The sequence below is a fragment of the Pongo pygmaeus genome, chromosome 4 (genome assembly GCF_028885625.2).
Source record: "Pongo pygmaeus isolate AG05252 chromosome 4, NHGRI_mPonPyg2-v2.0_pri, whole genome shotgun sequence".
Taxonomy (NCBI): domain Eukaryota; kingdom Metazoa; phylum Chordata; class Mammalia; order Primates; family Hominidae; genus Pongo; species Pongo pygmaeus.
This window is the reverse complement of record NC_072377.2, coordinates 82,066,099-82,083,146: the sequence shown is the minus strand read 5'-3', so window position 1 is coordinate 82,083,146 and position 17,048 is coordinate 82,066,099. Positions and strand designations below refer to the sequence as shown.

The 17,048-nt window shown below is 36.2% G+C and overlaps 1 protein-coding gene across 1 annotated transcript in view; it reads right to left on the bottom strand.

The window, feature by feature from the left end:
* Positions 1-17,048, bottom strand: part of SCAMP1 (secretory carrier membrane protein 1) — a 115,706-nt gene that overhangs the window by 81,722 nt on the left and 16,936 nt on the right. The window contains exon 2 of the mRNA XM_054488449.2: positions 1,892-1,969. Within this exon, the coding sequence (XP_054344424.1) occupies positions 1,892-1,969 (78 nt within the window). The remainder of the gene's footprint in view (positions 1-1,891; positions 1,970-17,048) is intronic.

Genomic DNA, 17,048 nt, shown 5'->3' with positions numbered 1-17,048 from the left:
TATGAGAATTCAATAAGATAATACAGGCAAAGCACATGGCACAAAGTAGACAGCTTGATGAAGAATACTACAACTGATAAGAGTAATCTAAAGCTGCTACTATATAAAAATGCTAAACATATTTCTTGCTAGTAAAGTTTTGCAAACATTTATATAAAAATCTCTTTTCATTCTTTATCGACAAACTTTAAAAATGGTCTTGTTCCCATCTCCACCTCCTAGAAATCAAGTTAAAAGAACTACATATAGTGGAATATAATTTGCCAGCTCTTCTTTTTTTCCCTTCAACAACTACTACCAAATTGCACTCTCACATATTCACAGCACTAACTCATTATAAGGTTGAATCATATGAAACCACCATTTTTATATATCAAAACTGGTCAGCTTATTGGCCATTTCACACGTTTTAACCTGTAATTTACATGCTCGAAGAGCACTTTAGTGATCCCAACCTGGAATTAATTTGCTACATATAAGCAAAGGCTGTTAAATGAGGGCTTTAAAATAAAGAGAAATTTAAAAGTTCATTCTTATTTTAATGCTTTTACTTTTGGACTGTTTTTACCAACAATACTATTGACACCAAATGTGTGGGGTTTTTTCCCCCCACACCAACCAATTCCCCAACTCTTTGGACGCCATCTAGATGTCCTACAATTCAGTTCAATTCTGATACTACCCACCTGGACTATCACAGATCCCACAGGTTAAGGGCTCATTTCAGACACCAGTCACAAATCTCAAGTCACCAGTCAGAAGTCACAGATTGCTGCCCATACTGACTAACTTTCTATAAACTGGGGGTTTCCATGACCCTCTCCTCGGATTTGATAATTTTCTAGAAGGGCTCTCAGAACTCAAGGAAACAGTTTACTTACTATTAGCAGCTTATTAAAGGACACAACTCAGGAACAGCCAAATAGAAGAGATGCACAGGGCAAGGTAACAAAGTATTGGAGGGTGACCCAAATATAGGAGATGAAATTATTTGCCACAGAAATTCAGGAGATATTCTCAACAGAATCTACCTCAACAGTTTTCAAATCCAGGTCACAAAAAAATCATCAAAAGAACTTTAAAAAAAAAATTGCCCTAACTCTAAGAGATGAGGGCCATAAGGGGTAGTGTAATAAAGTCCCCTAGATGCTTCTAATATACACTAGAGTAGCAAAACACTGTTTTATGAGGATTTTTTTCATACTTGTACATTTTATAAATCAAGACTAAATTTTGAGGCCAGGCGCCATGGCTCACATCTGTAGTTGCAGCACTTTGGGAGGCTGAGGTGGAAGGATGGCTTGAGACCAGGAGTTCAAGACCAGCCTGGGGAACATAGAAGACACTGTCTCTACAATAAATAAATTTTTAAAAGAAAAAAAAAACTAAATTTTGAGGGGAAAAATATGCTTTCCTAGCCTGGGTAAAGTTCCAGAGGTTCTACTCTGCCAGAACAGAAGGCTAGTACTAGTCAGAATAATCTAATTCAAATGACAATCATACAAACATTCATGGTACAGTTCTACACAGTTTCCACGTAAAAAAAATCACCCCACATTATCAGGCAGACAACATGTATACCAAGAAATATTTCTCTAATTCCTAGTATTTCAAGTAATGTAGAAAAGTTTACATTTTAGAAAGATTATTGTGACTTAATATGTAAAACATAAAAGAAAATTTGAAGTATTTCACTAGGATCATCATGGTAATCTTCAATTACTACTAATATTTCTACATATTAAAAAAATCCAAGTTTGCTGAATACTAAATAAAACATTAACAATTTGTTTTATTTAAGTGTAACCAATCCACTAAAAAAGAAACCATAGTTAAAACAGAATTCCTACTGAATTTCAATTTAAACATTTAAAAGCAAGAATAATCTTACTGTTCTAGAATCCGAGAATGGATTATACTCGTCAAGTCCTGGTGGAACATTTCTTGTCACTTGTGTAACTGATGGATCCTAGAATAAAATTCAAAGGAGAAAAAAAAGATTACTTATCCTTTAAAAAATAATTTTGATATTTACATACCATTTGCTTTATCTATACTTGTGGTCACCCAGCAAGGCTAACAGAGGAAAATAAAAGAAGACTCTCAGATTTACTGTCTCATTTCAACAATGGTGAAATTTAAACCCATACAACCTTCACATTCTCAAAGGAAAACAAAAACAGAGTTAGATTCAAATCAGCTGCAAGCTATTACATCAAGATAAAAAGTACGCCACCTCTTAATACCTGTGTGGAACTGACTACACAAAAGCATCTCGGGTAGACCCACCATCATTTCCTTTGGCCTCCCCTTTTTATAACAGCTTCAGTTTTTCCCACTGAAGATTTCATACTGCATTACAAATCAATGTCATACAGCCAACATCTAGAGCATTCAATATTAAATACCTCTTGTTTTATTCTACTCCAATATCTCTACTGTAGTTTATTTCACCACATGATTGTAGACTGTCTTCCCTTTTCCAAGTACAATACATGATCACACCATTCCAATTTTTCAAATCTGTTAATATTAGGCTTTCATGAAAATAACCAAATCACACAGTGAGAGGGAAAATGGCAGATAGGAGGCAATACTAACTTGCAGCTCCCACTTAATGGACAGAGCAGCACGTGGAGACCTACATCGTGAACCTCTTGCTCCAAAAACTATGCAGGAACATACCAGGAAATCCGAGAGAATCCACAGACCCTTTGAAGAAGGTGGTTGCTGCTGCAGGTTCCTGGGACAGCCGAGGAACTCCGAAGACATAGGACATAATCTCTTGGGAGCTATATGGTCCTGCCACTGCCTGATCCTCCTCCTACTACTGCAGCTAATGTGCTCTTGAAAGTGCCACCTCCTGGCTGGAGGCCAACCAACACAAAACCAGCGTACTTAAAAATATCCACTTCACTCTGCTGCTACCTCCAAGAGAACAGGTGTTGGTATCCATGGCTGACAGACCTGAAGATGGATCACATCACAGGACTCTTTGCAGACAGTCCCCAGTACCATCCCAGAGCCCAGTAGCTCCACTGGGTGGCTAGATCCAGAAGAGAAATAACAATCACTGTAGTTCAGCTCTCACGAAGCCCCATCCCTACAGGAAAGGGAGGAGCACCACATCAAGGGAGCACCCCGTGGGACAAAAGAAACTGAACAGCAGCCCTTGAGTTCCAGATCTTCCCTCTGATATAGTCTACCCAAATGAGAAGAAACAAAAAAAACAATTCCAGTAATATGACAAAACAAGGTTAACACCCCAAAAAGATCACACTAGCTCACCAGCAATGGATCCAAACCAAGACAAAACCTCTAAACTGCCAGAAAAAAATGCCTATCAAGGAGGCACCAGAGAAAGGTAAAGGCCAACTTAAAGAAATTAAAAAAAAAAAAAAAAGATACAGGATATGAATGTAAAAATTTTCAGTGAAATAGCATAAATAAAAAGCAATCGCAACTTCTGGAAACCAAGGACACACTTAGAGAAATGAAAAATGTACTGGAAAGTCTCAAAAATAAAATTGAACTAGTAGAAGAAAGAACTTCAGAGCTCTTTAAAGACAAGGCTTTCGAATTAACCCAATCCAACAAAGACAAAGAAAAAAGAGTTTTAAAAAATGAAAAAAGCCTCCAACAAGTTTGGGATTATGTTTAACAACCAAACCTAAGAATAATTGTTCTTGAGGAAGAAGAGAAATCTAAAAGTTTGGAAAACATATTTGAAAGAATAATTGAGGAAAACTTCCCCGGCCTTGCTAGAGATCTAGACATCTAAATACAAGAATCTCAAAAAACATCTGGGAAATTCATCATAAAAAGATCATCACCTAGGCACATAGCCATCAGGTTATCTAAAGTCAAGACAAAGGAAAGAATTAAAGAGCTGTGAGGCAAAAGCATCAGGTAACCTATAAAGAAAAATCTATCAGATTAACAGCAGATTTCAGCAGAAATCCAACAGGCTAGAAGAGCTGAGGTCCTAACTTTAACCTCCTTAAACAAAACAATTATCAGCCAAGAATTCTGTATCCAGCAAAACTAAGCTTTATAATTGAAGGATACATACTTTTTTCAGACAAAGAAATGCTGAGAGAATTTGCCACTACAAAGCCAGCACTACAAGAACTATGAAAACGAGCTCTAAATATTGAAACAAATCCTCAAAATACACCAAAATGGAATCTCCTTAAAGCATAAATCTCACAGGCCCTATAAAACAATACAATGAAAAAAAAAAGAAACAGGTATTCAGGCAACAAATAGCACAATGAATAGAACAGTACCTCACATCTCAATAATAACATTGATTGTAAATGGCTTAAATGCTCCACTTAAAGGATACATAATGGCAGAATGGATAAGAATTTACCAAGTATCTGCTGTCTTCAAGAGACTCACCTGACACATAAGTACTCACATAAACTTAAGGTAAAGGCCTAGAAAAAGATATTCCATGCAAATGGACACCAAAAGCAAGCAAGAGTAATTATTTTTATATCAGACAAAACAAACTTTAAAGCAACACAAAGAGGGACATCATACGATGATAAAAGGAATAGTCCAACAGGAAAATATCAAAATCCTAAATATATATGCACCTAACACTGGAGGTCCCAAATTTATAAAACAAGTACTACTAGACCTAAGAAATGAGATGGACAGCAACACAAAAATAGTGGGGGACTTCAGTACTCTACTGACAGCACTATACAGGTCACCAAGACAAAAAGTCAACAAAGAAACAATGGACTTAAACTATACCCTAGGACAACTGGACTTAACAAATATTTACAGAATATTCTACCCAACAACTGCAGAACATACAAGCATACATTCTCTTTATCAGCACATGGAACATTCCCCAAGACAGACCACATCATAGGGACAAAACAAGTCTCAACAAATATAAGGAAATCAAAATTACATCAAGTACTCTTTCAGACCACAGTAGAATAAAATTGGAAATCAACTCCAAAAGGAACCCTCAAAACCATAAAAATACATGGAAATTAAATAACCTGATCCTGAATGATGACTGGGTCAACATTAACATCAAGATGGAAATTAAAAAATTATTTGAACTGAACAATAATAGTGACACAACCTATGAAAACTGCTGGGAAACAGCAAAAGTGGTGCTAAAAGGAAAGTTCACAGTATTAAATGTTTATATCAAAAAGTCTGAAACAGCACAAACAGACAATCTAAGGTCATACCTCAAGGAACGAGAGAAACAAGAACAAACCAAACCCAAACCCAGAAGAAGAAAAGAAGCAACCAAGATCAGAGCAGAACTAAATGGAATAGAAACAAACAAATACAAAAGATAAAAGAAACAAAAAGCTGGTTCTTTGAAATGAGAAATAAAACTGATAGACCATTAGCAATATTAACCAAGAAAAAAAGAGAGAAGATCCAAATAAGCATAATTAGAAATGAAACAAGAGACATTACAACCAATACCACAGAAATACAAAGATCATTCAAGGCTACTACAAACACCATTACACAAATAAACTAGAAAACCTAGAGGAGACAGAAAAATTCCTGGAAATATACAACCCTTGTAGATTAAGCCAGGAAGAAATACAAACCCTGAACAGACCAGTAACAAGCAGTGAGATTGAAATGGTAATTTAAAAGTTACCAACAAAAAAAAGTCCATGGCCAGATGGATTCACAGCTGAATTCCATCAGACATTCAACGAAGAATTGGTATCAATCCTATTGACACTATTCCAAAAAACAGAGAGGGAATCGCCCCCTAAATCATTCTATGAAGCCAGATCACCCTAATACCAAAACCAGGAAAGGACCTAACAAAAAAAGAAAACTACAGGCCAATATCCCTGATGAACAGAGATGCAAAAATCCTCAACCAAATACTAGTTAACCAAATTTAACAGCATATCAAAAAGATAATCCACCATAATCAAGTGGTTTCATAAGAGGGATGCAGGCATGGCTTAACATCCACAAGTCAATAAATGTGATATATCACATAAACAGAACTAAAAACAAGAATTACCTGATCATCTCAATAGACAAAGAAAAAGCATTTGACAAAATCCAGTATCCCTTTATGAAAAAGCCTCAGCAAAATCGGCATAAAAGGGACATACCTTAAGGTAATAAAAGCCATCTATGACAGACCTACAGCCAACATTACACTGAACGGGGAAAACTTGAAAGCATTCCCCTTAAGAACTGGAACAAGACAAGGATGCCCACTTTCACCACTTCTATTCTACACAGTACTGGAAGTCCTAGCCAGAGGAATCAGACAAGAAAAAGAAATAAAGGGCATCCAAATTGGTAAAGAGGAAGTCGAACTATTGCTGTTTGCTGATGACATGATCGTATACCTAAAAAACCCTCAAGATTCATCCAAAAAGCTCCTAGAACTGGTAAATGAATTCAGCAAAGTGTCAGGAAGCTAAAACATTTGTGTACAATATTAATGTACACAAATCAGCAGCCATACTATATACCAACAGCAACCAATCTAAGAATCAAATCCAGAACTCCACCCCTTTTAAAATAGCTGCAAAAAAAAAAAAAAAAATACTTAGGAATATACCTAACCAAGGAGGTGAAAGACTTCTACAAGGAAAAGTACAGAACACTGCTGAAAGAAATCATAGATGACACAAACAGATGTAAACACATCTCATGCTCATGGATGGGTAGAATCAATATTGTGAAAATGACCATACTGCCAAAAGCAATCTACAAATTCAATGCAATCCCCATCAAAATACCATCATCATTCTTCACAGAACTAGAAAACAATCCTGAAATTCATGTGGAACCAAAAAAGAGCCCACATAGCCAAAGCAAGACTAAGTAAAAAGGACAAAACTGGAGGCATTACGTTACCAGACTTCAAACTATACCATAAGGCCATAGTCACCAAAAGAGCATGGTACTGGTATAAAAACAGGCACACAGACCAATGGAATGGAATAGAGAACCCAGAAATAAACCCAAATACTTACCGTCAGCTGATCTTCCACAATGCAAACAAAAACATAATGTGGAGAAAGGACACCCTATTCAACAAATGGTGCTGGGATCATTGGCAAGCCACATGTAGAAGAATGAAACTGGATCCTCATCCCTCACCTTATACAAAAATCAACTCAAGATGGATCAAAGACCTAAATCTAAGACCTGAAACCATAAAAATTCTAGAACATAACATTGGAAAAATCTTTCTTGACACTGGCTTAAGCGAAGACTTTATGACCAAGAACCCAAAAGCAAACACAACAACAAAAAAGGATAATAGATGGGACTTAATTAAACTAAAAAGCTTGTGCACAGCAAAAGAAATAATCAGCAAACAGACAAAACACAGAGTAGGAGAAAATCTTCACAATCTACACATCTGACAAAGGACTAATACCCAGAGTCTACGAGGAACTCAAACAAATCAGCAAGAAAAAAACAAACAATCCCATCAAAAAGTGGGCTAAGGACATGAATAGACAATTATTAAAAGAAGATGTACAAATGGCCCATAAACATATGAAAAATGCTCAACATCACTCATTATCAGCGAAATGCAAAGCAAAACCACAATGTGATACCGACTTACTCCTGCAAAAACAGCCATAATCAAAAAATAATAGATATTGGTGTGGATGTGGTAAAAAGGGAATGCTTTTACACTGTTGGTGAAAATGTAAACTAGTACAAACACTATGGAAAACAGGGTGGAAATTCCTCAAAGAACTAAAAGCAGACCTACCATTTGATCCAGCAATCCCACTCCTGGATATCAATCCAAAGGAAAAGAACTCATTATACGAAAAAGATATTTGCACATGCATGTTTATAGCAGCACAATTTGCAATTGCAAAAATATGGAACCAGCCTAAATTCACATCAATCAACGAGTGGATAAAGAAAATGTGGCATATATATATATATACACACACACACACCATGGAATACTACTCAGCCATGAAAAGGAATGAAATAGCGGCATTTGCAGCAACCTGGATGGAATTGGAGATATTATTCTTAGTGAAGTAACTGAGGACTGGAAAATCAAACATTGTATGTTCTCACAAGTGGGAGTTAAGTTATGAGGACACAAAGGCATAAGAATGATACAACGAACTTCAGGGACTCATGGGAAAGGGTGGGAGTTGGGTGACGGATAAAAGACTACACAATGGGTGCACTGTACACTGCTCAGGTGACAGGTGCACCAAAATCTCAGAAATCACCAGTGAGAAACTTATTCATGTAAGCAAACACCACCTGTTCCCCAAAAACCTACTGAAATTTTTTAAAAACCTGAATCGCAAAATTGTAGTATATGTATGTGTGTGTATAAAGTGTATATATATATATAATGAATATCTCAACAAAATCAACTATGTAATTCATGTGAAAAGCATTTATAATGAACATCAACAAAAGTCAACTACATAATTCACATGAAAAGCATTTTCCAAACTGTCATGTAGGCTAACCTTCGAATTTCTAGTCTCAAACTTTAGTATGCATCAAAATCAAATAAGATACAGAGTGTTGCACCCAACCCCCAGAATTTCTCATTCAGTAGGTCTGGGGTGGGGTCTGAAAACCTGTATTTCTAACAGGTTCTCAAGTGATACTGCTTCTGCTGGTCTGGAGACCTCTGCTCTTTAGTCTATACTGTACCTTCTCCAATTCACCTTCCTCAACACAGCCATTCTTTACCTCTCAAAAATGCAAAGCTATTCTTGCCATTTCCTTCCTCCAACCTCTTTCCTCTGTCCTTTATCCATTTCAGATTTTTAGAGGCTCTACACAAACTATAAAACAAAACACAAATTCCTTAAAATGAGATACAAGGCTTCTAACCATCTAGCCTGCCTATCTTTCCAGCCTTATAAATTCATATGAGAAAGATCTTTCTCCCTTAACCAAATGAAACAAGCTACTGAATAAGGTGCCTCAAATTTAGCATAAAGCAAGTAGTAAGGATAAATTAAAAGTATGACACAGACAAAACATAAAGGCTTTAGGCTTGCTCAACAGTAAAATGGGAAAAAGGGAATGAAATCACTCCACTTACTTCCCCAGGGTTCCCCTCCAAAGTTTACCCAAAAGTGTAAGGAGCAAGAAGATTATCAAGACAGAAGGCGTGTGTCAGTGAGAAAATTGAGAAAATAGAAACATGTCATTTTAATCAAAATTTTCAACTTAGCATTGCTAAAGTTAACCTAATTTAGAAGTGAGTTTAGGGTTAACAAGCACCTTCATCAAATCCAGATGGTCCAGCTGTAGTCTCAATGCCTACCCTCACCATCATCTACAAAACCAGTAACCAGTGAGTCCTCAAATACCAGTTATACTCTTCCTTTGCGTTGCTTCCTCTAGTTGGAATAGTTTTCCCAGCAGGGTCAGCCTAGCAATCTCTTCCTCTTCCTTACAGGCTCAGTCTAAATATTACCTCATATTTTACGCAATGATACCTTCCCTCTACCCAAGTCTCTCCACTCCAGGCTCAATGCTCCCACAGCACTTATGAGAGCTCCATCAACATCTATTTCCCTGAACGATGATAATCTTCATGCAAGCCTTTTTCCCCCCATTAGACTGTGAACTCTTTGAAACAAGAAACAGATTTTTTTTTTTTTTTTGAGATGGAGTCTTGCTGTTGCCCAGGCTGCTGAAGTGCCGTGGCATGATCTCAGCTCACCACAACCTCCACCTCCTGCGTTCAAGTGATTCTCCTGCCTCAGTCTCCCAAGTAGCTGGGATTACAAGCATGTGCCACCATGCCTGGCTAATTTTTGCATTTTTAGTAGAGACAGGGTTTCACCATGTTGGCCAGGCTGGTCTTGAACTCCTGGCCTCAAGTGATCCACCTGCCTTGGCCTCCCAAAGTGCTGGGATTACAAGCATGAGCCACCGCTCCCGGCCTTCAAATGTTTTTATTATATCTGTTGTGCTGATCTGTGATCAGTAATCTTTTTTTTTTCTTAATCATACATGCCTGGTGATATTCTGTTTCTTCAACGAGTATTATTACCATCTCTGTAGGGAAATACCTAAAGAGTAATTCTTCAAGATAATAGCAGCAGTAGTAACCAATAAATACTTCTTGAAAAAAAAACATAAAGACAGTTCAAAAAGTGTAAATAAAAAAATGTTTAATCTCATTCATAAAAGAAACACTCATTAAGACTACACTGATGTAATCATTTCTCACCTATCAAATTAGCAAAAAATCTAAAAGTCTGACATACTCTACTGACAAAGCTGTAAGGAAGCAGGGATTCTCATGCATTGCTAATGGGAATAAAGACTGTTACAACCTTTATGGAGGGCAAGTTGGCAATACCTAGCAAAATAACATCTGCATTTATCCTTTGACCCACAGTCTCACTTCTAGGAACCTACTCCAAAGAAATATCGGCAAAATTCTATTTGTAACCACATGGAAGCACCACACTAATTAATCGACTGGAAGCAACATAAATCTATATAAATAGAAGATGACTGAATAAACATGACAATCTACATGATAAAGTACTATGCAGCTGAGTGAGTATCATTATGCAGTTGTAAAATGGTATAAGGAGATATAAAAGTGCTATAGGCTGAGTGAAAAAAGCAAGGTGCAGAGGAGTGTAAACAAATGTTAACCTTCGGTGCAAAAGGCAGATAAAAATGAATGTGTGTTTATGTTTTTTAAAAGGAAGAGTAATTCAAAAACTAATAAAAATGATCGACTTCGAAGCTAGACTTAATTGTACATTGTTTTATAGCCTTTACTTTGGAACCATGAAATGTTTTCGTAATTAAACAAAATTAATTCAAAAAGAAAAAAGGAGGGAGATAGAATGTAGGATCAGAAAGATGAATCCTGCTTAGCCAACATTCACGCTATCAACGTCATTCTTTCAGTGCCACAGAAGTACGAGTCCAACTCTTACTTTACAAATACACACATCTAATTATCTTGAGTGTGCTAAAATTCACCTTACTTTTAAAAGCCAATAAATAAGTAAGGTATAACTTAGTTCCAAAGAGACTAAAATCATTCTTCCAATTTTCTACTTTCAACTACAGTGACTAAAGTGCATTTGTTTCCTTCTAGATTCTAGAAATTTAATCCAGGCTAGAAGTTAACAGGCAATTTGATAAAATCATTTTCTCAAGTGAACTGAGTTCACTCTCCTAATGCAGTATTAGATGACAAAGCATTAAAGTATGTACACAATATACCAAGAATGACACTAGATTTAGGAAGGTAAAGAACTGATATCTATGAATTATTACATAATTAATGTTTCAAATTAGCTTTAGCAACTGTAGTGTTGAGGAAGCCATAGTCTCTAAACTGGGAGAAGACAACAAAACTGAAAAAGAATTAAGTAACGATAAATGATATTGATGCCTATTAAGTATTCAGCATTTACTTTTACATTTACTTTTATTTCCAATCTTTGCTATGATCCTTCCTGGTAGACTGTATCTTCCATTTTTCAGAGAAAGAAGCTGTGGCCTTAAACAAGGTTAGGAAACTTCCTTAAGATCAATTAGTGCATGTCTGAGACAAAAATTAAACTAGGACTTTCCAATTCCTAATTCCTTATTAATAATTCCAAAACTGTGGCAGGAAAATGTTCTTCTTCTCCAACATAATCAAAATGAAATTATTTCAACTGATAATGTGGTTTCTTCTTTGGCTGTGGTTCTCAAACTTCAGCACGCATTGGGGTCACCTGGAGGGCTTGTAAAATCCAGATTGCTGAGCGTCACTCTGAATGTACCTTGTTTCTGATTCAGTAGGTCTGGGATGATGCCTGAGAATTTATATTTCTAATAAGGAAAAGATTCTCAGATAGTCTTATTTTGTTGACTTAGAGGATCATACTTGGCTTCTGTATTTTATTAACTTTTAAGTAGCAAGTGAAGATATTCTTCAGAGTTTAATTTAAATATCTTGTGGATCTGACTATGCATAGACATTAGAGTTATATCTTTACATCATTAGTTAAGCCAAGGCTATTCTGTCAATACTCTAGTAATGCCACTTAACTTTACAGTGTTACTTCACAGTGTTTACTTCATATTTCACTAAAATATCAATATGGATATGAAAACAAATGTTTTTCCAAACAAGAGAATAAAAGTTTACATCTAGCACAATTAGTTTATATCTTCAATACTAGGTTTCTCTACCAAATTCTCCAGAAGAATGAACCTTCACTGTATTCCAAATGCTCTCCTACACCATGCATTGAATTGGATATTTCTTAATCACTGCCACACATAACCTGAAAGATGCAACCTGGGAGACAGTGCTTTCACCTGCTGGAAATAAGGAGACTGACTCAATCAACTCATGTGACTAATCAAGCTCAGTCTGTTTATTTCTCTCTGTACATATGTCATTTTTAAGCTAAATAGTAGTCTAATAACATAAAAATCTACGTGGATGATTATTGTACAGCTATACATTATATATCCACTTACTATGATATCTGCTAACACTTACTATGATATCTGCTAACACAGGTTTGGGTTTCATGATTAGTATGCAAAACCTTCTATGTCCTGGGTACTTGTTCTGTAGTAGAAAAAAGCACTAGTCTAGGAATCAGAAACCGAGCACCTGGCAATGACCAATTCTGTGACATGAGGCGTCACTTAAACTCTCTCGATTTTCTCATCTTTAAAATTAAGGGGAAATTTGATAATCACAATGGTCAACCATAGTTCAAAAATGTTATGCTACAGATTGCTGGCTGCCTGTATTCAAATTCCAGTTCCATTACTAAGAAGCTATAAACTATGGAAGTCACTTCGTATTTCACTGTATCTCAGTTTTTTCATCAGTAAAATGTATCATATAATTCATGAGTTACTACATGTAAAGTGCTTAATATAGTTTCCACACATGGGAAAGATTCAAATAAGCGACAGGTGAGGCTGCTATCGTCATTACCACCAACAGTAAGTTAAGGATCAAGCAAAAAAGCTCTCCACCTATGGCTAACTGAGAATTGTAAAAAGTATAGCAAATATTAGGTAATGAATAGGACAAAAAACACCCACTTGTGTTTCCTTAAAACACGTTCTAAGGAAAGCAACCAGAAGCAGTTCTTTGCCCTATCTTTGTGTCACATGACCCTAATAACTTGGCTACATATCTAAGAATAAGAAACTGGCCTCTGTACCAAAGGCAACTATCTTTAGAATTGGACACGAGGAAACCTGGCAGGCCCAACAGAAGGAACTCGATACTGACTAATTGCTAATCAATCCAATTCTATTCCCATTTTTGAGGAGACTGAATATGAGACATAAAATTGGGAACTATAACAGCAGCAATAGAAGCTGACAACAGCCATGGTAGAAAGAGTGACAAACAGAAGCTAAGTTATAGGAAGGTGGCCAGAAAAGGGAGCAGAGAGCAGCAGGTAAAGCACCTGAGGGGAACAGCAATTACTAGAGTTGCCAATGAGTCACCAAAGCAAAAACAGAGCCAATAAATATGGTTACTGTTATTTTAACTGGTGACAAATGACTTCGTGTTACAGAAGTTTTCACAATGTCCTGCAGATCATCAGAAGGGGCTCAGCTTTTTTTTTCCTTACCTCCCACATTGTCTAGAGGTTAGGGGAAAAAAAGGAAAAGGGAAGCAAAAAAGAGGAAGGAAGGAAAAGCAAGGAGGAAGCCTTTCCCCCAAGGTAGGGGGGAAAATCCTCTTCATATCTAAGCTTAATCTCCTCCTAACTTTTCTTAGGATCACCCTGTCAATTATCCTTTTCTCTCATATGTTCAACTGCTTCTTCCCAGCAAGATACCTCACATTTCAAGTCTTGATCATCTTTAAAATGCACACAAGCAAAACAAAAAACAAACAAACAAAAAAATCCCTCCTCCACCCCAGAGATCAATCTGCCAGTATTTCTCATATGTCAATAGCAATGAACTCCTTACTGGTCTTCCCTCCCTATCCTCTGACCCCATCCCAATCTATTCTTCATAATAAGCCAGAATCAGCTTTTTAAAATACAAACCTTTTCATGTCATTCCTACAGATATAATTAACGTGAAGTAGATATATTTGAGGCCTTTGAAATTTTTAAATGTTTGGGAATGGACAATGAAAACTGGCGAAATCATTTATTGAACAGATTGCAATGACAGGTAAATTCTCACTATTAAGTGACTGCTAAGAACGGGAGACAAACTTTAGACTGGCAATAATAAATGACATTCTTTTATCACACACATCCTACAGTGTGCAAAAGCCATCTACTGTTGTAGTAATGCATTTTATAGATGTGCTATACACCTGTGCTACCTGTAAATATGGTAGCCACCAGCCACATGTAGCTCTTAAAATGTAGTCCAATTGAGATGTGCTAAAAGTATAAAATACATTAGATTTTCAATTTCAAAGATTTAGCAAAACAACGTAAAATATCTCTAATTTTTATATATCGGGGGAACCCACCCCCAATATTTCAACGTAACTTCTATTTTTCATAAGTGTCGGCCGGCTAGAAATAAAGAGAGACAGTATAAAGAGAAGAATTTTACAGCTGGTCCACCGGGGATGACATCACGTATCAGTAGGACCGTGATGCCCACCTGAGCCTCAAAACCAGCAAGTTCTTATTAAGGATTTCAAAAGGGGAGGGGGTGTACGAACAGGGAGTAGGTACAAAGATCACATGCTTCAAAGGGCAAAAAGCAGAACTACTAATAACGATCTAACAAAGATCACATGCTTCTGAGGAAACAGGACAAAGGGCAAAAGCAGAACTCCTGATAAGGGTCCAACAAAGATCACAAGGCAAAGGGCAAAAGCAGAACTACTGATAAAGGTCTATGTTCAGCGGTACACGTATTGTCTTGATAAACATCTTAAACAACAGAAAACAGGGCTCGAGAGCAGAGAACCGGTCTGACCACAAATTTACCAGGGCGGAGTTTTTTCCCCATCCTAGTAAGCCTAAGGATACTGCAGGAGACCAGGGCATATCTCAGTTCTTATATCAACTGCATAAGACAGATATTCCCAGAGCAGCCGTTTATAGACCTCCCCCTAAGAATGCATTGCTTTCCCAGGGTATTAATATTAATATTCCTTGCTAGGAAAAGAATTTAACAATATCTTCCCTACTTGCACGTCCATTTATAGGCTCTCTGCAAGAAGAAAAATATGGCTCTTTTTGCCCAACCCCGCAGGCAGTCAGACCTTATAGTTGCCTTTCCTTGTTCCCTAAAAATTGCTGTTATTCTGTTCTTTTTCAAGGTGCACTGATTTCATTTTGTTCAAACACACATGTTTTGCAATCAATTTGTACAGTTAACACAATTATCACAGTGGTCCTGAGGTGACGTACATTCTCAGCTTATGAAGATAACAGGATTAAGAGATTCAAGACAGGCATAAGAAATTATAAAAGTATTATTTGGGAGCTGATAAATGTCCATATTAAAATGAAATAACCTCTGCTATGGCTCCAGTTGGTCCCTCCGTTTGGGGTCCCTGACTTCCTGCAACATTTATATTGATTAGGTGTTGAAATAAGATTCTTTATATGGAGTAAAATAAAATGTATTACAATTAAGTTCACTTGGTTTTTCCTTTTTTTCTAATATGGCTACTAGAAAATTTTAAATTGCATATGTGGCAGAAATTATATTTCTATTGGACAGTACTGATCCAGGCACTACAACTTATTCAAGACTGGCTCATAGAATAATTTCACTTTTGTCCATTTGGACAAATTCAATTATGTTAGCAAAAAGAAATATGACAAACTAGACTTAAATTTCCTCTAAGTTTTTCAAAATTACAAAGGATGACAAGAGACATGATTAGAATCTTTCCAATCCAGTATTTTTATATAACAATAAAGGAAGTAATTTTCACCATTACTTCCTTCACACTTTTTCATGAGATATAAGAAGGTATTATTTTGAATATATTAAACATTTATAAGAAAATGCACATTTATAGTTCTATCAAGGGAGCCAATGGGAAATTGAAGGCTACAGATTCAAAGAGAGAAAGAAAATTCATCTGGGTTAGCATGATACCAGACTCTTAATTACTTCATGTAATCCTCAGAAGAGCTTTATGACTTGGGTTCTGTATCTTTTCTTTTACTGCTGAGAATACTGACTCAGAGATGTTTTAGTAATTTGCCCAAAGTCATATAATAGGTGACATGGTCAGGATTCAAATCCAAATCTAAATCCAAAGACCAAGTTGTTGGAAGAAACTGCAATAAAGAAATTTATGTTCAAAACTATATTTCCTCAGAAGAAAAAGAATAAATATTGTGCTGCTCTATAAAACGTAATTAAAATACTCTTCAATAGCTCTGCTTGGTTCAGTCAAGATTATACACTTACACTAGACAACTTGATTAAGCAAGAAAGGCCGCAAGCTGAGAGGCCCTCCCCTGAGTGAGTTCAATTTTTCCCCTACTCCATAATTCTCAGAGTTACTATAATCATATGAATTTAATAAATACTAACAAATTCACTCACCTGGAATAGTACTACAGTTTCTAAATGCCCCACTTTTTTTAAAAAGGAGCTAGGAAAAGCCATAAAAATCTCTCAACAAGACTCTAAGACAACAGTGTATTTAGCGAAACTTTTATAACTGTGATATGTGCTTAATAATCACTAGGAATTATTCAATACATCGTGATTTTGAAAAATTCATACCACGGCAAGGGTCATAACAGTCTTACTCAAATCTAAAAGAGACTCACTTATGTTTATAGACCCACATCAGTCCTTAGTAAATTAGAAACTTAACTAAAGCAATCATGCCCAAGCCAACTTACCACCTAAGTAGGCATCTGTTTGATTATCGAGTACACTCTATAGATTCTAGAGAAAGAATTCTTTGGAAACAAACATAATTTGTGAATATAATTTGGTAAAAATTTCCTGCAGATAATTAATAATATATGTAATGAACCTAAATAATATAGAAAGCAAGAAATTCTAGTTTCTTAGCTTACAGCCAAAATGACATTGAGAGGTCTGGTCCT